We start from the raw sequence: 23,430 nt of genomic DNA, 5'->3' as shown, positions 1-23,430 counted from the left end.
AATATTTTTAAAAGATGTGAGGCTGAGGGATGCAGAAAGGGCTGTTGTGTAAAGCATGAGTCAGAAAAACACTTGGCCATTACTGCTTGGCAAAGTGAGCTTTGTGTTAAAATGTTGAGATGAACCAGAGGTAGTGCTTGCTTCTGGCACAGCGTTTCCATTTGCAGCTTTTTAGATAAAAATCATGATCAGAAATGTTACACAGCACATCAGAAGCTGCCCTGTGCTGTTGGAATCACTATTGTGTATGACAGCTTCTGGCTTGTAAGACCTACCCAGGCAGTCTGTGGAGAAATGTTTGTTACTGGTGCCACCAGACAGGCTTTTGTTGGAAAGGTTTGACGTTGGTGTAATCTGTCCTTTAGCTTGCCACAGAGTGACTCTGTAAAGCTGCTCCCTTTCATGCAGTCAGAAAATAATTCAGGAGCTCCACAGTCAACTAGTTGAGTGCCAAAACCCTCCAGTGATTGTCCTGCTCTGCTCTGCACTGGTGTGATGTGTGCAGATTTGGGCACCACAGTATGAGAGAGACATAAAACTGCTGGAGAGTGTCCAAGGGAGGCCATGAGGATGGGGAGGCCCTTGAGAGGAAGCTGTCTGAGGAGAGGTTCTTCCTCACACCCAGTGGGAAACTTGTCTCAGTTATTGTCTTGTTTTTTTCCTTCTGCCCTGCACTGCTGGCTCCGTCTTCTCAATAAACTCCACAGGGTCAGAGATAATTTGGTATTTATTTTATTTTTTAAGTCACTTTTAGCTTTAAAGTCATTATGTGTGTCATTCTGAAAATACTTTTCCTGTTGCTATGTTTCATTTCTTACTATTCTGTAGATTATAAGAAATTGTGTTACACTGTATGATTTCCTATAACCATGCGTCCTTTTGAAGCGGCAAGTTTATGGATTTGTTCTGACAATTGCTGTGCTTCTCTCTTGAAAAAAAAAAAATCAGCCCATGTAAGGGATTTTGAAATTTAAAATGCTATTAGTAAAAAATGTGTATTTTTAGTAAAGGAGAGAGTGGCCAAAGTTAATGTTCTCCTGAGGGACAGTACAACATTTACATGGCTTGTACATATACCTGCTTGCCTTTAAGCATGTGTTTGTATCCCTTTGAGCTGCAATTTGCACGTGTTCAAAATCCACCTAATACAGAGAGATTGGACTATAAATTGGGTTTCCTGGCTGGGAGGCCAGGAAGAGGAGTACAAGAACGAGTAATTGTTGTGCTCTCAAGCACTGTAAGAACTTTCTTTTAACTGGGAATGCAGCTAGGGTGTGTTATTGATGTCATGCAATGTGTCAGTTGCAGAAGGTTGAAATGCCCTCCTTCAGTCCTGCTGAAGCACAGGGCTGCGGTGGGGCTCACAGACAGCAGTGCCAGCAGTCACACACCCAGACAAGCTGGCATTTGAGCAGCTCAGCTCTGGCAGCTGCTGCCAGCCTGCAGCCACTGCCAAGCTCATGGAGCAGATCCCTCCAGGTGGGTGAGTGCTGGGAGCATCCTGCTAGACGTTCTGGGGGCTGGGGCTGCGCTCTGCCTTAACTCTGCTGCTTGCACTGGAGCCTCTGAGCACCTGCCTTGGCTCGCTGGGAGCAGCTGGGCGTTGTCCTCATGCTGGCAGCAAGACTGCAGGGTTAAAGGAAGAGTGTAGCTGCTGACAGGCACCATGTTTACTTTTCTCTCTCTGCCACCACAGTCTGGTTTTCCCTCTGATCATTTGTCCAGCCTGGACCTGAGTGCTGTAGTCGTTGTGGTGAGCAAGTGTGTGCTTTCTGTGCTGGGGACCTGAATGGAGGGGAGGTTTTGGGACAAGGTGAGGGACAGAGCACAGCAAGCCAGATCTCTGTCTCAAAGTTCCACTGGCTCATGGAGTAGGCAGGGAAAAATCAGCAGAACAAGAAATGTGCACAAAGGTATCCAGTCCTTCAATCCTCCGCAAAGCTGGGAGCTGAGAGTGGAGGTGGCTGCAAGGGGAGCACAGACTGGCACTCCACCCTGTGTGAAGGACACTCTGTCAGTCTCTCTCCTTTTGTCACATCCATCCCTGAATGCTGGCTTGTGGGAAGGTGAGGCTTGGAACAAAAAGGAGGCAGTGTCTAAATACATAGTCCTGTGCCTGTAGAGTCTTGTTCAGAACTGTAGTACTTCAGTGGGAACACAGTGTCCCTTGTCACATCTTTCTGCATCCGACTAAGCCCTCGTCCTTGCCCTCTGAGTCCTCACCCTCCAGAGCCCTCCAGGCAGAACATATCTTTTCTGTTTAGGTGCATGAAAAGCAAAATATGTTTCAAGTTATTAACAATCATTTTCTGTGGTTTTTCTGTCACTGCTCTCGCCACATTTTCGTAAAAAAAAAAAAAAAAATCCATAACCCACCCTGGTTAAAAGAGTGGCAGTCAAAAGAAATGGCACTTAATTATGATATTGCTTGACTTGCTGCCAGCTCCTGACAATGTAGCCATCAACAGTAACTGTCAAATACACTTTGGCAGCTCTGAGGTTAGCTTGAGATTTGAGTGGAATGTTCAATACCAGCAATTGAGCAAGATATTGGGAGAAATTCCAATGACAGGGCTTTGTTGATAGGAGCAATGCAAGCTCTGAGATGAAATAAAACATCAGCTGGGAAATTAGGATGTTATTATATTATGTGTTAGTGATGCTTAGGATCGTAGGAATACCAACCCTCATCAGCTAAGGAATTACTAAAGCAGAATTAAAGAATGCTATTGCTTTATAAAGCATAATATTATTATGGAATAAACTTCTCAGAAACTACTATGAAGGAATTATATATAAAATGATTATGTCTCTTCTCCAGGGCCTATTGCACTTAATGGTCTTTGGACTGACCCCTGTGTAAATGTATAGATCCTAAAGGAACCTTGACAAACTCGGCAGTAACTCGTGCAGGAAGTTTGTATCTAAATATCCTTCCCTATGGTTCCTCCAGCAACCAGCACAAAGTATGGCTGGACAAGGGCCAGAGAGCTGGAAAGCTCAGCTCAGCATGGATTTTGCAGATATGGAAGGTCACAGTGCAAGAAGGATGAAGGCAAAATGGAAGTTTCCCTTTGGAAGATTTTTTTGTACTGATGGTGGGGGAAAAATACGTTGGCAAAGACATTTTAAAAGTGCAGAACTGTGTGTGGTTATAAGATTTAGAATGAAAAATAAGGACAAGAAGGGAAGGTAACAGACTTAAAGAAGATGTTGAGAAGTGCCAAAAAGCAGCCAAAAATTAAGATAGGAAAAGGAGTGAGTCATCACTCTGGAGCAGGATACTACACCATTTCCCACACACACACACTTCAGGCTGTCATACAGAACTGTGAGGCTCACATGTTCTGTCAGAGTGAGCAAGAGAACCAGCTGGAGGCAATCCTGTGCTGTGATGATTCTGCTTCAGCAGGGAGGCTGGACCAGGTGACCCCAGCAGTGATCCCTTCCAGCCTTACCAATTCCATGAATAATACTTCCTGTGGGAAATGTATGGTTTGAAGGGTCTCTAGGACCTGGCAAATAATTGAGGCAAGAATGGATGTGGAGACCTAAGCACTGGGAAAGCAACTTCACTAAAACAAAATCCTTCTGGAAAAAATGTTATTTAGTTAAAAAACAAATCACCATACTGTTCTAATATTTTTCAATCTTTAAGCTTTTGTTCTTTATGCTTTGAAGTTTTTTGCATCCCTAAGATGTGTAGTAGAAGTTGGAGATGCTCGGAGCTGTGATTTTCAGTGAGCAAAAGTGACATAAAGACTTGATGGTAGACCAAGTAGATGAAGTTTCAGGTATTAACTTGGAGGTGTCAGTACCTAGCCCTCACGTGGGTTTAACTGTAGGTTCAATAGTGTTGTGCACTTCTTAGCAACAACTGCAACATCAGGGTGTTACCAACATAACTCTCAAAATACAGCACTGTACCAGCAAGCAGGAAGAAAACTAACTCTGTCCCAGCTAAAACCAGTAGCTAGTAATTTTAGCAGGCAAGGGGCATTGCACACCTAAACGTGGAGAGCACTGAAAAGGTTTAAAAACCCTCCTGCTGTTCCACTGGAATTTTCTTTCAGTGTGCTTTTGCAGCTGGTTTCTTTGGTGTTACTCCATTGCCATTCCTTTTCTGGTGGCTGCATGGGTCACTGCTGCTGGTGCTGTCCATGGTGGGTTCTCCCTGCTCCCCTCATTCACCATGCCAGGAGAAGCACTCACACAGCACTGACAGCAGGGCTCTCTCTTGAGCAAAAGCACACACAGAGAGGGGATATTGAGTTCCAGAGTTTCTTCCCTCTGGAAGAATAAGGGGGGAAATTGTTCTGCCTCATTGTGCTGTAAAGTTTTGGTTGTTGGTATTCACTGTCTAATTCCTCTTGCTGTTCTCAATCTCTATTTAATTTTCATTTTTGGTAGCCAGGGCAGAGCTTTTTGTGCTCAGAAACCAGTAGGTGCCAGGCTGCTTGTGGAGCTAAATGCTGATGGCTCATGGAGTTATAACTGAGCTGGTCTGTTTGGCTTAGGGATGAGTGTCATTTTTGGCCTCTGCCCTTCTGTACTGAACCATAGATGACAAAAACCCAGAAGTGCTCTGTGGGGTGCCAGCCCCCTCCGTTTTAGACATGATGGTTGTTTTGGGGGGAAGGGAAAGAGTTTCCTTGAAAATACCTGCTGCTTCCCTGCTTTTTCTGCCAAGAGCTGCTCTTTGCTTTTCTCTGCTACAACTTCGTTGCTGGGGTACCACAGCATTCAGGGCCATGTGCAGTCCTTGTAGCCAAGGAGGACCTTGCACAAATCTTTAACTTTCTATCTCAGATCTGCAAGCTTTCAAATGTGATTAGGGCAAGAGTTCATCTTGTCCAGGTCTAGCTGTTTGGCCCATAATTTCACATCCTATTACTATGATACCATTTCTTCAGTGCCCTGATGCATTTTAGTAGAAATGTCCTCAACCGTGGACTAATGTAAAATAGAAATCAAATGTTTCAGATAATTTAGGGTGTTTTTTTTCTCTCCACCAGCTATCAAGTTTCTCTGCTGTGGGACTTCTGCTCCTTAAGGGGCTGTTTCTTAGCTGCTTATCCCTTTCACACATCAGCAAAAGTGCAGGCAGCCATCAGGCAGGAAGATTACTGCCAGAGGATCACAGTCTTAGACAGCTTTACCCTTTTATCATAAGTTTGTTTAGTGAGCTCATTGTCTAAAATATCACCATAGATTTTTTTAGCTGTCAGCCTCTGTTACCCAGATAAATTTTTTCCCTTATATCCACACTGAAAATTAAGTTTGGGGAGGGAGAAAGAATGGCCTTCATATTTGTCTTTCTCTTAGAAAGGTAAATACTTGGATACTTAGAAAACTCAAGTTAAAACATGTATATTCAGATTGTATCAAAAATTAATAGGCTAAAAAAGAAAGGTTCATATGTAATTTTAATTCTTACTAGTATACAATAGAAATGTACTACAGGTTGGCATACTGGGAGTATTTTTTGCAACAGTAGAAAGTCTTGGAGAAACTTAGAATTGCTGTAATAAATTCTAAAACTGAATTGTTCAGCAAGGAAAATTAGCACTCACACACAGAACTGATGAGATTTAGGGAGTGAATTTGGTTAGTGACTGACCTTATCCATCTTGGAAATAAAAGGAAAATAGATAAAGTTTGTAATAGAATTGGTTTGTCTTACTTGTAAATTGTCAATACAAAAGAATTTGTAACAAGATTTTTTCTTAAAAGGAAAATGTTACCTCTCATCCCTTAGCTTCCTATGGGGCTGTTTCAAGCCTAAAATTTAATTAATATGTTGCAGTGAATATACTTAGATATGGCTTTGAGAGTTTGTTAGATTTGAGTTCTGGAGGTAGCTGGCACAAATCCCAAGTTCCCTGCAGATAAACAGAAAAGATAGTTTCTTAGGATACCCAAATTAAAATTAATTTACCTTCAGAAATAAGATCTTGGTGTTTAAAAGTGCTAATCTAATTTTCACTTTATAACAAGTAGTACTTACTAAGGATTTTGGCACCTTCACTCCTGCTGTAGCCATAGACCTGTGTAAGGTTGTATGTTTGGGGTTTTGATTGTTTGGGTTTTTTTGCAGGTAACACTTCAGCATTCAGTTGATTTTATTTGAGGATATTTTTTCCATTACATTTGATTGAGAATTCACCTTTCACTCACCAAATTGAGAGCTCAGCCTCAGAGTACAGCCCATAGCTTTGTATCCTTTTCCATGATGAGTGATTACACCTAAGTCATTGCTTCATTTCTAATCTCATGCAAAACCAGTGCCAGTGTAGCATTAATGCTGTAGAATCAACATCTCAGTCAGACATGTTGAACAGTCTTCCTTTCCTTTTCTGTCTTCTGTGTATGCAGGAAATGATCTCACCAGTGTTAAATGCCAAAAGTCAAACAATGTAAATATCTTACAGTTGTAATATATAATGGGCTGCATTCTATTTCACTTTGCATTCATTGAAATCCTTGTGCTGTGGATGTTCCACTAGTAGAAGAAAATTATTTTGTTCATCTTTGTTACAATCAGAATTATCTAACAGTTCTTCCCAAGAAAGAATCACCATGAAAACTGTGAAATGTTTTATGAACTTCTGCCAGCAGAAGTCAGCTTGCTTTGTTTCCAGTCTGAGATGGGAATCTCTGCAATTAACCTTGACTCTGTCCTCTCTGTAAACGATAGCAGATAAAAACTTCTGCTTCTGGTTCCTAAGAGTCTTGAATCCCTTTTAAAAGGGAAATTCTACCCAGACAGACCAAAGTCTTAAGGAAGAAAATTCCATGTCTTTTAAAAGTAGCTGAGACTTAAAAAAACCCATGATATTTTATGTGAAGTAATCCATATGCCCTTAAAGATGTTGAAACAGAGTTGTGTGGGGTGGGTTTATCTATTTTATGTATTTACAAAATCTTCTTTAGAGGTTAATATGTTTATATTGCATTTTGTCATGTTCATCCCTGCAATGGAAGAGGCAATATCCTTGTGGTTACAGAAAGAACAAGGGTCTTGGCTTACTCAAGGTCAAAGAAGAAATGTGTGAACTGTGCCTTCCTTGTAGCACCTCAGCCGTTTCTCTCTGCCTTAGCACAAGCCACAGCATATGGCAGAGAATCTGTGCAGTAGGTTTTTGCAAGTGCAGGATCAGAGAAAACTCTTGGGAGAGTGGAATGTCTGATGCTGAGGCAATCACAGATTTTGTGGAACATGCAGGCTTTTTTTATTCTCTTCATGAATTAAATTTAGAATGCTGTATATAGTTCAGTACTTCTCACACATAAATCTACCTATATTGAGAAACATGTTTTGACTACTCTCTTTTATCTTATGGGAATCTGTATTTTATTGATAATCTTGATATTGTGGATGAGGTTTCCATGTAGTCCTCCTTCATTGTTGTCTGTGGCACTTTGAGGCTGCTGGACACCAAAGAAAGTTGAAGTGCCAAATGATACTTTTGAGGTTCACTTCAGAATGAGGTTCTGGCTCTGCAGGATATTCCAATACCATGTGGAATTGAGGTGTGGCAGGAAAGGCATGGGCAGGGCATAAAGGGAAATGCCAAATGTGTGGCACTGAGGTCACAGCACCCAATTCACTGCCTCTGCATGGCTCAGTTTTTGCATGGGGACAAAGAAAAACCCTAAAAACCTCCAAAGCCCTGCCTGTTTGCTGCCCTGTAATCTGCTGAGGAAAAGCTGGCTCTGTGCACATGGAAAGCTCCTGGGTTTCATGTGCACCAATGACAAGATAAAGGGTTTCCCATATTTGTTTGTAGCGTGTTGTTACCTGCAGTAGTGCAGAGGGCTCTTTTAGAAGGGAGTGAGGAAGGGAAGGGGGTGCTGAGTGCTCTTAGGGTTTGTGCTTTTTGGGCTAGGAGCTAAAATTTCAGCATAAAAATTAATCTGCACCTTTGTTCATTTTCATGGGGGGTTTTTCTTCACAGAGCAAAGGTTAAGTAATGCATTTGTATGGTAAATGTCGTGATTTCTCAGTTGGCTTGGTTTGAATAGTCAGTAATTATTCTCTGTGAGGCTTGTGACCATATTGAGATTTTATTCAAAAGCCATTGAAATAAGCTCAAGGGGGAAAGTTACTATTTTTGTTTTGTTATTGTTTTGTATAGGCCACTTGCACAATGCTGTTCTTCATATTTGAAATCCCTTTCAAAGACATTTCAGCTCAAAATACACAATAGAACCAGAGGATCCAGTGATTATGGCTAGTTGTGATATTGTGGATTTAGGTGCTGACAAATATAGTCTGTTTTAATTGACTAATTTTTTTCCTCAGTAATATGGTTATAATCCTACACAAGGACCCTGTTACCAGCATTCTTCCTTTTATAATAAAGCCAAAAAGAAGAGAACAATTTCAGCTTTGTACAATAAAAAAACTACCATATTCTTTAGAAATTATTGTCATGAGAAAAATGTGTCCATCCTACACTTTTTAAACCTCTAAAGACATATAAGTATGCTTCAGTGGGTCTTTCCACGTGCATAAAGCAAACAGGGTACAGACTGTAAATTTTAAAGAGCAAGAGAATTAAAAAGCCCAAACCCCCAGTACCTGGAATATATCATGTACTGTTTTTTCGTCCTGTATGTGAAATTTAACTGTGCTGTGAGCAATGGGTCACCAGTAGTCATTTTGTGTTTCATAATAGCAGCAAAGGAGTGAGATAAGCTTAGAAAGCTTTGTAGCAGGTTGGAAAATAAGAAACAATCAGTAGCATAATTCAGAATGGGCTCCACCTGTAACAGGGCACACAGTGCATGGGGACTTTCCTTGGGAGCTCAGCCTTGCTACAGGCACCATGTTCCCTGTGAGTTTGTCTTATGTTCTGAGAAGATCTTTCTTTTCATAATTTTTATTAAACAAATAGTCTGCATCTGAACAGTTTACTACATTACTTTTCAGCACTGTGGTTGTATTTTTCTCAGTAGAGGTTGTGTATTTTTTGTAATTTGAATGCTTGGTGAAATTCACGTTCTGTAATCCTAATCCTCCAGTGGATTATCCAGGAATATCCATGGCAGTTTATATTTTGGTTTTTAGCAGAAATATTTTCTTGGCTGCTCATTAAATGAGGATTCCTCTCCCAAGAGTATTTATTTCAACAGACTGTAATTGAGGTGATGTACTTCACAAGGAATATATGAATATATGTGAATAAGGAGAGACTTATCATTTCAGTCACACTTTAGTTTACCTTGGGAAGTTAGTTTCAGTAAATACGTGCATGCACCAGCTGATGCAAATCCTTGAGTGAAGGAGAAGGAATTTGCAGTGCTTCTCTTTTATACACTTTGAATTTCTCCAGGTTTCTGTTCTGTTTCTGAGGGCCCAAGAGCTTTGCAGTGCTTGGCTACAGCCACCCCCAGATTCAAGCCATTTTTGATGCTCCTTGTCTCAGCTGTGTTGCCTGTGCTTAGCACAATAGTGAGGTTCATCCAGGCAACCATGAGGAGACCTTTGTAGTTGGCAGAGAAGGACAGATTGCATTGCTCTTAGTAAGAAGGGGAATTTTAAATAAAGCCAGTGCAGAAGATTTGAGAATGCCAAACTGATTATATTTAAAGATGTTAGAGACAAAAAAACGGTGGAATCCAATACATATATAAATATTTACAGGATGTAAAAAATGAACAAAGGTGTCTAGAGAAATGGAGTTCGGGTAATCAATAAGTTCTTCTTTAAATATGCACTGTACAAAGTAAACAAAAAGGAAAGAAAATATTGATCAGCACGTGTTGAAAGCTGGTGACAGGGATTAATCTGACTGCACAAAAGACTCCAATCTTCACATAGTTGTTTTAGCAAGATAATATTGTCTGGTCTCTGAATTGCTTTTATCCTGGAAAGGCTTGTTCTAAAGCATCTTTAACAAGGCAGTGATCACTATTCAGGACTGACAAAAGAGCATAGCTGTATTAAACTCCCAGTTTCTCAAAAAGAACTAGCAAGAGAAAAAATAAAGTATTTAATGAGGACTTCTGTTGAAAGAAAATTAAAATTAAGCCTAGTGCACACATTACTTAAATCAATTTATTTTCATGAACAAATTTTTTAATTGTTATTTATATGGAATGTTTGAGTGAAACTGCAGTTCATAACTATGTATGGTTTAGTTGGAGCTTAGGCAGTAGGTGCTGACATCAGTATTCAGGCAGAACAGGTTAACAATTGCTGAAATGAAGAGTTTTTGAATGAGTTTCAGTGTGATTACATCAGTGTAAGAATTCAAATTTGTTAGATTTGTGTATTACTGTGGAAGTGGAAGCTGGGTAACTGTGTTTTCACAAATGCTTTTAACAGCAAGCAAATAAATAAAACAAAACAGGAGACATTAAACCCCAAACATTTAGTTCAGTGCCAGTAAGGATTTACTGTCTAGATCCAGATTTTGTGCCTCCCAGTGAGGAATAGGCCTAAAGCTGCACTGGAATCACATTTAGTGCAATGTGAACAGAATTTCCTTTTGAATTCCAATTTCTTCAGTTATATTTTAGACAGGTGAAAAATCTATTTGCTTCTTTTTATTTTTAAGATAGTGTTTTAGAAGTACAATTTTTAGAATTTCAAATTTAAATGATGGGGAAATGTCAGCAGAGGCTGAGGATATTTTGTATCTTAGATCACTGTGGTGATGTTTGAGAGAGCAAGTAGAGTAATTAAAAAATCAAGATTTGATACTGTAATTTTCTTTTTAATAGCTTACAAAATAATAACTGGGTCTTACAAGAGACAGATGCTTGTGTTTAAGATTCACATATTTAGTAACAGCACTGTGATAATCATTCTTGAAAAATTATTAATTAGTACTGATTAGGGCATGTAGTCTTTAGTGATTTGCCTAGATTTACCTTGGTGTTTTCATACAACATGAACAGTTAGGAACCTGAGAGTTACAAATTTGGAGCTGCTGCCCCTACTTGACATGTGAGCCTGGTGTTCCCATCAGTGGGGGTGCCTGCACTGGGAGCTCCAGCCTGGGAAGGAGATGTGGGTTGGTCAGCATACAGGGCTCCTACTGTGCTCTGATAATCCCACCTGTTGGCTTTCCACCTGGACTTTGTGGATGAAAATACTGGTTTGCACATTGCATGTTTGGAGAAACTGATCTTTAAGAATAGCAATCTGTTTGGCATGTTCACATTTTGAACTAGAAAAGTGGTTGGAAGAATAAACATAAAATATAACACTTAAGGAGCTGTTGAATTGAATGTGGGAATCTCCAGTTGCTTATCAGCCCCTGTCTGCTGTCATCAATGAGGGTTTTCTCTTATTTCTTTAGCTTTTCTCTTTATTTATTTTTTTTTTTACTTTCATTCTGTTTCTGGTTTAAAGTTATCTAGAATATTATGAGATTTATAAAGAAAATCTGTTTTTTTAAAGAACAAACACCTATCAAAGCAATATCTGATGCTGCATAGCAAAATAGTCATTGGGTTCCATGCAAGTTCATTGAGTTGATTTTTTATGGGGTTTTTTATGGTTGTTTTTTTTTTTTTTGCATGTTTTGCAAAAGCTTCAGGACATGGGAGTAAGGCGTTGTAATCACCAGTCGAATAAAAAACCCCTTATATTTTTGGGGTTGCTAAAGGAGAACTCTGACTCTTGTGGGACATTAGAAGAGCTCTTGATTGTTCTTAAGCCAGAAAAACTCCATGGTGACAGGGCTCTTTATCCTATTGATGGTAAAATCTTTGTTAAGAAAAGCTGAAAAACAGCATGTAGGGCAGAGAAAAGATTAAACTGTCCTGATTATGTCTCTCTCAGAGTGTACTGGGGCCATTTTCTTCAACTTCCAAGGAGGGCACAGCTGCATGAACCTTACTAGAGGAAGGGGGGTGGTTCAGAGAAGCACCCATTCTGTGGAGGAATTATCCAGCCCTCCAAGAATCTGTGCATTATTAGGAAGCCCTGAGGTGCTGCAGCTCCCTTTTGGCAGGTGTGTTCTGTGCCTCCCTAACGTGCCTTTGCTGCCCACAGAGAGCGAGGAGGTGTACCAGCGCCAGGTGCTGTCCATCGCCTGCATCGTCTTCGGCATCGTCGTGGTGGGCATGCTGTGTGCAGCCTTCTACTTCAAAACAAAGTAAGAGCCTTCCTCTGCTGTGTCTGGGGTTTAGCTGCTGTCCTTTTAACAGCCTTACAGCTCTTCAGCTTCTCCTCTCCTTTTGAAGTTGCTGTTATCTCTGGTCTGGCTACAGCAGCTCCCCATGGCTGCACTAAGTCCTCCCCAAAACATAAACAGGAGCAATATGTGTTCTTCTTTCTATTTTCTGATACCACAAAAGAATAGATTGTGTCATACCCACTTCTTTTTTTTTTTTTTTTGACAGTAATAATTTTGTGTCATTTACCATCACTGCAATAATTACTTTGCTCTTCTGAAAACAATAGCTTAAACATGCCATCTCCTTTTCGCATTTCATTTCATATGCCTGACTGTCCATTTCTCTATATTGAGAACAAAAGTTAGAAATGCAGAAACAAGTCCTCTGCAGATATCTGTAACCTGTAGCAATGCAGCAGCCTGTTGATGAAGATGGATATGAATGTCTGTAACACAGAAGCACTTTGACCTATTCAAGTAGTGAAATCATCTGGACTAAACTATTTTCAAGTGAAATATTGTCCACTCTATTCTTTTATCTTCCCAACTGAATATTATTTTATGATATTTATTGTTATGTGTGTAATCTGAGTTGCAAAAACCTCATAGCAGATACATGACATGCTTGTCAGTGCCCCTATATCAATAAATATGTTCTGTATGGGGGTCATCCTTCATTCCTGTTCCAGCTGGATTTAATGAGAAAACACAAATCAATATCAAAACATACCTGCATGAGGGTAGTCAGGGTGGCTGAGCATCAAAAATGTGAAGGATGGCACTATTTAAAAGTTTGGATGTTTATCTGAATCCCTCTTTCTAGAGTTTATTTTAGCGTGTAGGAAATCTAATGAGGATTAGGTTTTATTTAGAAAAAAAATTAAAATTTACTTTTCTATCCGGGGGTGGGGGGGGGAGGTGGAATCACCAGGTGTTTTTTACCCCTTTTTCTTCCCCTCAGACTTCAGGAGTAGGCCATGAGTGGAGATTTGAGTCGGTTCACGATTTTTCTAAATTATTCTGATGTCTAGAGGGATTCTGTTTAACTGTTGTGTGGACACCCAGAGTGACAGTGATGCCAGCTGGGAAGGACAGACTGGCAGGACAGTTCCTCCCAGCCACCTCCTTCCTTGTAGTGTAGATGTGAGCAGAGACAGGCACTCTGGCACTGCCATTAGGAATGTCGTCCTGCATTTTAGATCTGCACATCTTAGAAGAAAGAGTGAGTGAGAATCTCCCTGCAAAGGCTTGAGGATTTTGCTGATGAGGAGAGTTTCAGAAAGTCAGGAGGGGATTGTCAGGAGGAGGAATGTGCAGTCAGTGGCTGAGCACACTGAGAATTAGAAGCCCCCCTGTTACTCACAGTGCCCCTCCTGGTCTTGCACTGCTGTAGGGACAGGTGAGAGCTGGGTTGGAACAGCCTGCAAAACACCCTGGCTTTGATCAGGTGGTGAGGAGAGCTAAGTCTGAAAATAATGAGTGGAAATAACACTTGAAAGAGGAGCTTACAGGACAATAGTGCATCATAACTCAGGAGCAGGTTGGGGTTGGGGCTTTGTCTGCATAATAAACATGAAGATTACTGAGAAGAGCTGAAGTGCGCTGGTGCCAGACTCTGGGAACTGAAGTTTGGCAAGTTAGGAGAAAATGAGCACCTCTGGTTGAGTCAGGAGGCCTCAGACAAGGGAGGCTGATCAGTCCCTAGCACCCTGGCTGGGGCTCCATCTGGTGCTGCCCAAAGAGGAAATAAGAGTGCCTAGACTGGGTCTCATGGAGCCCAGGTAAATTGTAAATGTAACATTGGCCACTGCCTTAAGGATGCAAAACCCAACAAATTTGAAGTGCCTCAACACTTACCATATGTTAGCTTTGAGTCAGCAGGTTTTTGGGAGCTTCTTTATCAGGCATATGGACCCTGACTGTGCTTAAGAATTATCAAAGCATTCCTCCTGCATGGGGGTTATCTTGGGGTTTCATTTGATGTACAAAAATTTAGAATATTGCTAACAGATATAGAAGTTCTGAATAGTGCACCCATTAAGAGGGAAGTTTCCATGAAGATCCTGACTTACTTAGTCCAACAATTCTGTGATACCAGCTGCTAGAAATAGGCACTTCCCTATATGCCATTGAATTAAAAGTCCTTTTTTAAAATAGATTCAATCTGAGAAAGTTTAGGACTATAATTAAACTCTGTGCCCTTCCAATTACTCCTTTTAGGTTAATCAAGAAAGTGCAGGAAGTGTTAGCAACAGATGAAGAGTACAGTAATGGGCTGCCCTTTACAGCTTAGACTTTTACAAATGACTAGTGACTTTATTTCTTGCTGAAGTAAGAACACTTCATTGCCAAATAACTCTAAAGGAGAACACATAAGGCCCATTTGTTTTGAAAACAAAACTTATAAAATAAATTTATTAATCAGCAAGTAACTTTGAATTATTAATGGTTTCTAGTTTTATAGCTGTGCATCCCATAGTTTGGCCAAATGAATATGCATAAACCTGATATTAATGTTAGGTTGCATGAACATAAAAGGAAATTAATGATTGGATTGTTTTTCTCAGCAAATTACCTTCAGGAATTTCAGTTGTAATGTTAAAGACTGCAGTAATGAGACTGAATTTCTGCAGTTTACTTACACCTGTTTATAAATATAGAAACAACTCTATGTATTTTTATAAATAAATCCAAAAAATTGTTTTGTTGTTTTCCTGATTAAGTTATCATTTTGCATGTGTATGAGAGGTTCCCAAAATCTGATGCTGTGATCATGTTTCACTATCATTGTTCATACCTTACCTAAAGTCATGCAAAAAATTCCTGAAGATTCCAAAACCATTCTGGAGACCAAGCAAGAGGTGGTTTTCCAGTAGGTCACAGGAGTAGATTTCCTCAGTGTATGTAATCTAGCTGGTCAGAAAAGAGTTGTTCTTAAAAATGCTCAGGTTGCTTTTATGACTCTCCCCTGGAATTTTATGAGAAGCTGAGGAGCTCATTTGGACATTTCACAAATGGAATTGTTCGGTTTCATTGGATTCAAAAATTAGTGGATATTAAAAACATTTTAAAAATAAGTGTTTCAGACTCAACTGACTAATTTGATTTGACACTATATTCCTTCAGATTATATATCTATTATTCAGATTATTCCAGTTTTAATTTTACCAGTTTTGGCTAAAGAAAATCTTGAACATTTTTGTGAAATTATTTTGAGAAATAATTTCCTCACCTACCTCTGTTCATAGATTTTACTAATTATGAGCTCCTAGCAATACTCAAAACATGCCACTCATATTTGTAACATGCTTACAATATAAATTCATTCCTTACCATTTGTTTCAAAATGGGATGCAGGTAGAAAGCCTAAGAGGTGCTTAGAGTCCTGGATTTGTTAAGGCTTGTGACCTGCAACAAATATTTCCAAGCAGTACTTACAATTGATTGAATTTAAACAAATGCTTACATTGTGTCATACTGAACCAAAACTAAGGGACTCAAGAAATATATATTATTAAAACTGAATATCTGAACTGTGCTACTTCTCACCACTTAGTTTCATTTTGAGGGAACTTGTCCTCTCTCACAGGCCCCTCCACTGAACACATAAGTCATTTTCCTCTGCTTTCTGATACCTTCCTGCAGTAGACAAAGATTCCACTGTGAATAAGAAATTAAAGTTAATTTTATGCTTCATTCAGTGTCAAATTCACTATCTGACACAAGATCCTGTCAAGCTTAATGATGTCATAAGAGTCTCCAAAATCAAATCCCCAGAAATTTTTCAAAATGCAGCTGAAGCTGCTTTGCTAAAATTCCAATTTCAGCATAGAAAGGCCATATTTTCTTTATCTCTTATAAATACTTGCCAGAAAAAACTTCCTTTGGAAATTTGGCTCAGCACCAGTTGCTATCCCAAACCTGCTGCTGGTATAATGAAATGCTGCTATTGGTTGAGTCCTTGACATTCCTGGGTTGTTTCCAAGGCCATTGTAGGTTCACTGCTGGAGATGCATCTTCTGGTGGAGAGAGGAAGAAAGCAGGGAAGGAAACAATTAAAGTGGTATTGTGAAGTTTTTGCTCATCATTGTTTAAAGCTTTAAAGCTGATAGTCCTAGACAATGTAGCTTATCACCAAAAAAAAAAAAAAAAAAACAAAAAAGAAATTGATAATATAGCTTAAATGTATTTTGCTAACAGTTTTTGCCCAGCTGAAATAACTTTTTGCAGAAGATAAAAGTAATATTTAAAGTTTGCTGTCTCAAATCCTCTTTCATGTACAGAACTTAAAAACTCTTTGTCACTTCCACTCAATACAGTGTGGCAGAAACAGAAAGTCTTTGTTAACAGTATAGTTATCTCCTGAATAATGCAAGGGATTCATCCAGTGGTATTCCTAGCTCTGACAGGGTGGATTATAGTATAAGTCAAAAACATACTCTCAGTGGCCATACTGATGTTTTTTCCAGGTTTAAGCATATAAGCAGAAGCTGCTTGATACCAGATGTGTTATAGGTCAGATCTAATCAGCCTATAGCAGAAATCTTTGATTCTTCACCAGTTTTTATAGCCAGCAGAGGCTAATGCCTGTTTTATTTGCCAAAACCTTTTTTTCCAAATCAGAGCAAAATGCTTTTTTATTTTTCAGACTGACTTGCAAGCTATTGTTAAATGTGCAATAGATGATCTTACAAAACTCTGCACTAGCACAACAAGCATACTATTATAGTGATCTGAGAATAGAAGGTATTTTAAAACACAAGAGAGGGGTTTTTTTCCCCTTTGTTAAGCCTTGTCAGGAAACAAGGGCTGCATTGGAATATCAGACATCAGTGAATTAGCTCAGCTGGCTCATCCAGCACAGGGAAGTTTTGAACAAAGGGAGTTATGGCTATAAAAGTATCATGGCTCTAGCAGAAGATCAAGCGAGCTCTTTCTTACATGGATTTTATTTCTCTCTGCAGGAAACAAACCAAGCAGATCCACGAACAGCTGAAAGAAACTCAGAATAGGAAAACCTACAGCCTAAATGCTTCCAGCATGATGGCAAAGTCGGAGTGTATGGCACAAAGCCAAGTCCAGCTGCAAAATGTAAGTAATCCTGCCAGCTACAGCACTTAATAGCCTGGCTGAGTTCCTGCTGCTGATGGCAGCACATCGTCATGCTGCTATTAACATCTGAGCAATGGGAACCACAATTCTCATCCCTTTCATAAAATGCTTTCTCTCAGGCCTCTTAATGGAAAGCAGGGATTTTTTTCTAAAGTTTTTTCAATGGATCCTGGTACATTTTGTTCCTGTGGCAGACTTTGCTGAGCCCCCCAGCTCTGCATTCAGCAGTGGAAATTACTGTTATAGTTTCCAGCAACACCTGAGGTCACACATGTCTGTATGTGTAGTGAGGGTCCTTGAACTTAAGTGATGTCATGCCTTCCAATAATTTATGAACCTGCAGGAAATAACACAGAGATTTGTCACAGTTAAGTCAGAGTAAATTCCAAATCTAGAACTAAATTTACACATGTAAACAAATGCCCAAGGGAAGACCGCACAGATGGTCTCATTTTTCTGGGTCTTTATTTAAAGGTACTTTAGTTTACAGAAAGAAATTAGTCTGTTCAAACTAAATTTGAAATATATTTAATCATTTTCTGAATGTAATTATATGTAAGTCATTACAATCTCACAATCATGAAATATGTAAAGCGTGTTTGAAATAAGGAACTTGAAGACAACCAATTTATTTAGCCCTGGTGTTTTCTAAGGAAGATATTTTCCAGTTTGTGTCATTCTCTTTCCACTGCTCACATACAATCAGCACTGTCTTACTTTGAACAAAGCCTTTGGAAGAAGGATCCTGGTAAGCAATATGATAGGAAAATATAAAAGATATACAAAACCTTTCTAAAATATTTACTCCTTTTTTTTTTTTTAAAGTATCTTATGGTTGCTTAAAGGAATGACTACCTTATTTTCCAGATTCCATCAAAATAGTGGGAGTTTAGCAAAAGTGAGCGCTCTTGTCCACTTAACCAAAGACTTCTACACTCCTAGTTCACGTCCAATTCATTTAGAGATAAATGTAAGCCCTTTAAACCACTTTAGAGTATGCAGAGCTTCCCTGCTAAGACACAGAGGCAGTGAGAGCATTGCTTGTATTCTCTAAAAGTTCTGTATTCACCACTGTGGTGCTCCTGTGCTCATGAAATGCTTCGTAATTCAGGAAAAATATATTCTTTCAAGAAAGAAGATAGCTCCACTAAATTGACATAATCACAATTTGGGGAACCTTGTGCAATTTTTTCCCCTCACTTTCAGTTCATTCAGCCCTGTATTATTTCTAGTCCCTGAAAAACAGAGCTGTTGGGAGGGTTGTTGTTGTAATGATGATCCTTTTGTTCTATCCTATTAAATAAGCCTTGGTTAACACTAAGAATATGCTCTTTGGCATTTTCTCACTGTAATTCAGTGCAATATTTTGTCATTTTGCTTTGCCACAACCATACCCATAATGGCTGAAATAGTAGTTCATACATTCTGGACACAGAGATTGAACACCATCGTTATATTTACTATTTAAATCCAAATTTCATTTTCAGTTTTAATTTCTGTTCAGCCTGACATTATGAGTGCTGGTAATTAACACACCATTTTCTTGTCCTTGTGGCTGTTTGCAGGCAACTGTTTTCTCCTTGCCATTAATGCATTCTCCCTTTGGGAAGATAGGAAGGGAGAAAAACAGAATGACCTTGTGCAGGATGTAGTGTAACAGTGTAATAACAGTTTCTATTGTTAGGAAGATTTTAGTGCAGGAATGCATGCAGGCAGCTCATGAAATATTTACAAAACTTGCCAGATTGGAAGGGGGAAGAGGGCAGGGGTTTGGCGAGGCAGCAGAAAAGGGACTTTGGGAAGGTGTTTTGTAGGAATGGCTGAGTGACTCCCCCTCAGAGACCAGAGATCTGCCTCGGGCGTGTCTGCTGGGTGGAAAGGGCATCAGGCAGCCTGGATGGGATTCCCATCTGCAGCTGTCACTGCATGGGCCTGGGGAGAAATCCTAGTTCTCTTCATTTCCAGGAGCTAGTAAATAAATAAATGAGGGCACTTACTTTCTGGGGACTACTCCTCCAGTCTGGCATTTTGGTTTAGGTAACGCTGGAAGTTGTTTCTTTTCTCACTCCACGTGCTCCCCCTACAAGCAAGAGAGTTTTCCCATTTTTGCCACCTTTCTGTCTTTCCCTAGAAGATTATCCCAGATTTTTCTCTTGTTTCTTTTGAATGGACCTGGTGATGCTTTCAGGCTTTTCACACAGCTCTTTCTTCTGCAGAGGAGAATGCTTTTGTGGAGACCTGAGAAAAGTTGCACAAGGTTCCTTATTCTTGATGACTATTCTGAAAGAACCATCACCTTTTGACTGAGAGGTTGCTATATTTAGTCAAGGGCCCATCTATCTTTCCAAATGGGTTGCTTTAGAAGGAGGTTTAACTTATTTCCCAAGGCCCAGGGTATAGCAGACAAGGTTTCAAGTGGTTTGTGGCCATAAAGAGCTTGACCAATCCCAGTGGAGAATTTTTCCTCCCGTACTCAAGTGTATTACATCTCCTCCACTCCCTGCCTCTGCTCAGCTGTGATTCTGAAAAGTGAAATCAAGGGGTGGATTTTGTCAGGACAGCTGTGTTCTCTCTGAAGTCCTGCTGCTCATCACTGGTAATTGTGCTCACCTGTCTTATCCTCAGCAGCAATTTCAGTATTTTCTTAGAGCTACAAATTAGATGAAAAATACTGTGTACTGTAAGAAGGATTCATAAATATCTGTTTGAACACAGCTCCTAGGATTTCCTGAATCTCCTCCAAGTCCACTGCTTTTCCAAAACATTCTGGCAGTAACACACCTAAATTCTTGCTAGGTGGTTCTTGCTAGGGTTTCTAGCCTCTTGGATTTAAAGACTAATGCACTGGTAATCTTGCTATAATTCTTTAGCCAAGAAGAGATGTGCCAGTTTTTAATCCAGGATCTTTGAGGTACACAGGAGATAGAGATTAATTTCAGCTAATGCATAAAACCTAGGGCTTCCCAAGTATTATGTAGCCCTTCCCAAAGAGATCATCCTCCTTTCAGGAGATATTTAAAGGGCTGCAGCAAACAGTTAGGTCTCCACATAAGGAAAAGGAAGGAAATTTTCATTATCCCCATCTAGAAAGACAAGTGTTTGGTGCACCCTCACACAGCATGCAGGTGGCAGGAGGAGCTGGGGTGGCTCCTGAGTCCTACAGGAGCCACATATAGTCAAGGGTTTCTTTTTAAATTCTCACAACTTGGTAAATAGGTCATGGGGGAAAAAATTGAAAAAGATCAGCTGAAAACTTGAGTTCCTTTAGTGATTCTGAGAATTGTCATGGCTTTTTAAAGTGGCCTTTTTCATCCTCGTGGTTTTTAATACCTTCTCCCATGGTACCAAGGGGATCTATTAATTTCCCATCACTGTCCCTCTGAGGTGGTTAATATGCTTTTCATGCTGTACTGTGTGGTTTCAATTTTCACTGCACTTGTTTCTAGTAGCTTCCAACCACTAGCTCCAGGTTTCTGAAAGTCTTATAACAAGGGACAAAAAAATGTTCCTTTTGCATCTTGTTGTTCATAGTAGTAGGAAATAAAATCTTTTCATTCACTGTGATAGAAGTGCAATTATATATGTCAAGCAAGAAATACTTTAAATCTTTTAAAGGATTACTCTGTGGTTTTACATGAATTGCCATTTGATTTATCAGCTGAGATCAAGAGCAAATTTCCCATTTCTGTATTACATGGCTACTTAGGAAGAGCTGCCAGAATAGACAAACCTGAATTTACTGTCCTCTGTCTAGAGGCAGTGTTGGCAACAAACCATACAACAAAACATAAGGGAACAGTAAGGATGTTAAATGTACCACCTGATGAGCTTTTGTGCAAGCTCAGCCCCTTCAGAAAAATCTCTGGCTCTCTCCCTCCTTGAGGCAACCTCTCTGAATGCCATTTCAAGCTGACCCTCTGCTTCTCAGTTCTTTCTGAAATGAGATCCCCACATCACCTCTCTTCAGTGCCACGTGAATTTCTGGACCTTTTACTCTTTTGGGGAATCACTGAGGGGGGAGGAGCTGAGTAAAGCCCCGGGAGGGATGGGGGTTTGGTTTGCATAGCACCAGGACAACAGTGTCAGGCTGCTCTGGAGCATTCCAGTGGCATTTGTTCTCCCTGAGCCCTGCATTTCAGAACTGGGAATTCAAGGGCTAGAGCAGAGCAGTTGTGTGCTCACAGTAATGCTGCAGGTCAGTGGCAAAGGCTGATTTCTTGTCTGCTGGCTCAGGCTGCCTTCACAGATTCACTTAGCATTAACTAGCAGGGGGTGGAATTTTTACTGTCAGAGAGTTGAGTAATTGCATGTAGTAGATTATTTTCTTCATGAAACAGTGAAAAATGGAAAAATTGCTAAATTTTCTTTTTAAAAGCAATCATTATTTCTTAATTTATTTAGCCATATGCCTCAGTGTTTTGCACTAATTGCTCAAACAAGAACAGATAATTAACCAAGAAGGCAAAAAAGCCCATTAAAAACCCCAGATACAGATAAGCTTTCAGTGATGCTTTCAACCTGATGGAACAGACCTTTGAAAGGGTTTCACAGCTGATTCTCCCTCATGGCTGAGTATTCAGCAGCTCCCAGTAGTCAGAGGCTTCCATGGAGCTCAGCCCAGGTGAGAACTGAGCTGTGAGAGCAGCAGGATGAGCCCTGCTGGGATGTGGCTGGGCAATGATCCCATGTTGTCTTCCTGGGGCACCAACTGATGCTGCTGTAAGCTGTTCACAAAAGTATGAAGTTGTTTTTCTCCAGGGGTGATCTTAGAGAATGGCTGTGGCACTTGGAGTTAAGCTAAAGGAGAATAAACCCAACTGAGTTTAAATATATTAAAATGTAGTAATAACATGGTGCATCCAGATCTGTTCAATTACATTGTTAGAATTCCCTGTATATTCACACCCTCAGTTTAAACTCTAATTCACATTTTCATTGTAATGAATGTCATGACTGTGTATTAATGTTATTTCCCCCTAACTAAACATTTTTCCCCCTGAAAAGGGGAAAAATGTTCAGTTGGGGGAAAAATACCCTTTGTAGGTTGTGCTTGAGTGGTGCTGGACCTTCATTAAAGTTTGCTGATCAGCATCAGAGCAGCTTCTGGTGTCCTGGTGTTCCTCAGCTGTGATGAGGAAAGTCTCTGTGTACCACTGCTCCAGCCCACATCCCCTGAAACAAGGATGTAGCAAAAGGCACAGCTTCTCTCTGCTCTTCATGATTTACTTCTTACTCTTGGTCTTATCGGCCATTCAGGCCTTCAGTTTTGTACCATGAACAAACTCAGAAAAAGGACAGAAATAGCTTCTTGGCACTAGCAAGCCATTCTTTACATAGCTCAAATTGATTTATTCAGGTCAGAAATCAAAGCTGGTTTCATTTCTGCAGCTGGCAGGAGAACTATTAAAGTTTAAAACCTTCACCAATGCGAGTACCTTAAAAATCATATTTCTGTCTGAATATTTTATCTACAACATTTACAAGTGACATCTAAGATCATGGTAGCTGAAAGTAATGGGAGTGGAATATGTTTCTTCTTATTATTTCAGTTTGTGTTTACTTCCTGCATGCAGCACCAGTTTGCATATTGCCACTCACAGCTTTGCCTTCAGAAGCAGAAAAACAATGATTTTGTGTTTAACGTAACAGAAAGAAGGAGAAGAGTGATGGAGAAAAATTTGAAGAGCTGTTATTTTACCTATAGTAATTGGTGATGAGAAGTGGGACTGGCTGGACTAAAAGTACATGTAACCTATTTTTGAAAGAGAATGTTCCTGTATGACTTTCCTTTTTGATCTTGCTGAAGTCTACAGAAATGTAGATAAGAATAAGTGAGAGTCAGAAAATAACAGTCTGTTGTTATAATGAGTAACTGGTCTTTTGTTAGACAAAACTAATAATAATGAAGAACTGACTTTTGAAAAAATGCTTACTATCCACTCTATTAATTTTTAGGCTATTGTATCATAAAAAACATTTTTCACCACTGGGATTTTTTTCTAATATTTTAATTTGTATTTTCTTTCTAAAACATGTCATCATGTAATCGCTGCCACGATGCCAATTTATTTTAAAGATAGCATGGATATCTAGGTGTCTAGTGCTAAAAATAAAAAGCAAAAGGAAAACAGGCCTATTAGTTTTACTGCAGGACCTTGTAATGCAAAGTAAAAAGTCTGGAAAG

At 39.7% G+C, this 23,430-nt stretch overlaps 1 protein-coding gene across 2 annotated transcripts in view; it reads left to right on the top strand.

Moving 5' to 3' along the window:
- NRG3 (neuregulin 3) overlaps window positions 1-23,430 on the top strand; it is a 332,572-nt gene that overhangs the window by 293,101 nt on the left and 16,041 nt on the right. For both annotated transcript variants that reach the window (XM_050976465.1, XM_018911016.3), the window contains exons 5-6: window positions 12,011-12,113; window positions 17,099-17,225. In XM_050976465.1, the coding sequence (XP_050832422.1) occupies window positions 12,011-12,113; window positions 17,099-17,225 (230 nt within the window). The remainder of the gene's footprint in view (window positions 1-12,010; window positions 12,114-17,098; window positions 17,226-23,430) is intronic.

Source organism: Serinus canaria, chromosome 6, assembly GCF_022539315.1.
Source record: "Serinus canaria isolate serCan28SL12 chromosome 6, serCan2020, whole genome shotgun sequence".
Taxonomy (NCBI): domain Eukaryota; kingdom Metazoa; phylum Chordata; class Aves; order Passeriformes; family Fringillidae; genus Serinus; species Serinus canaria.
This window is presented reverse-complemented; position numbering and strand designations above follow the sequence as displayed.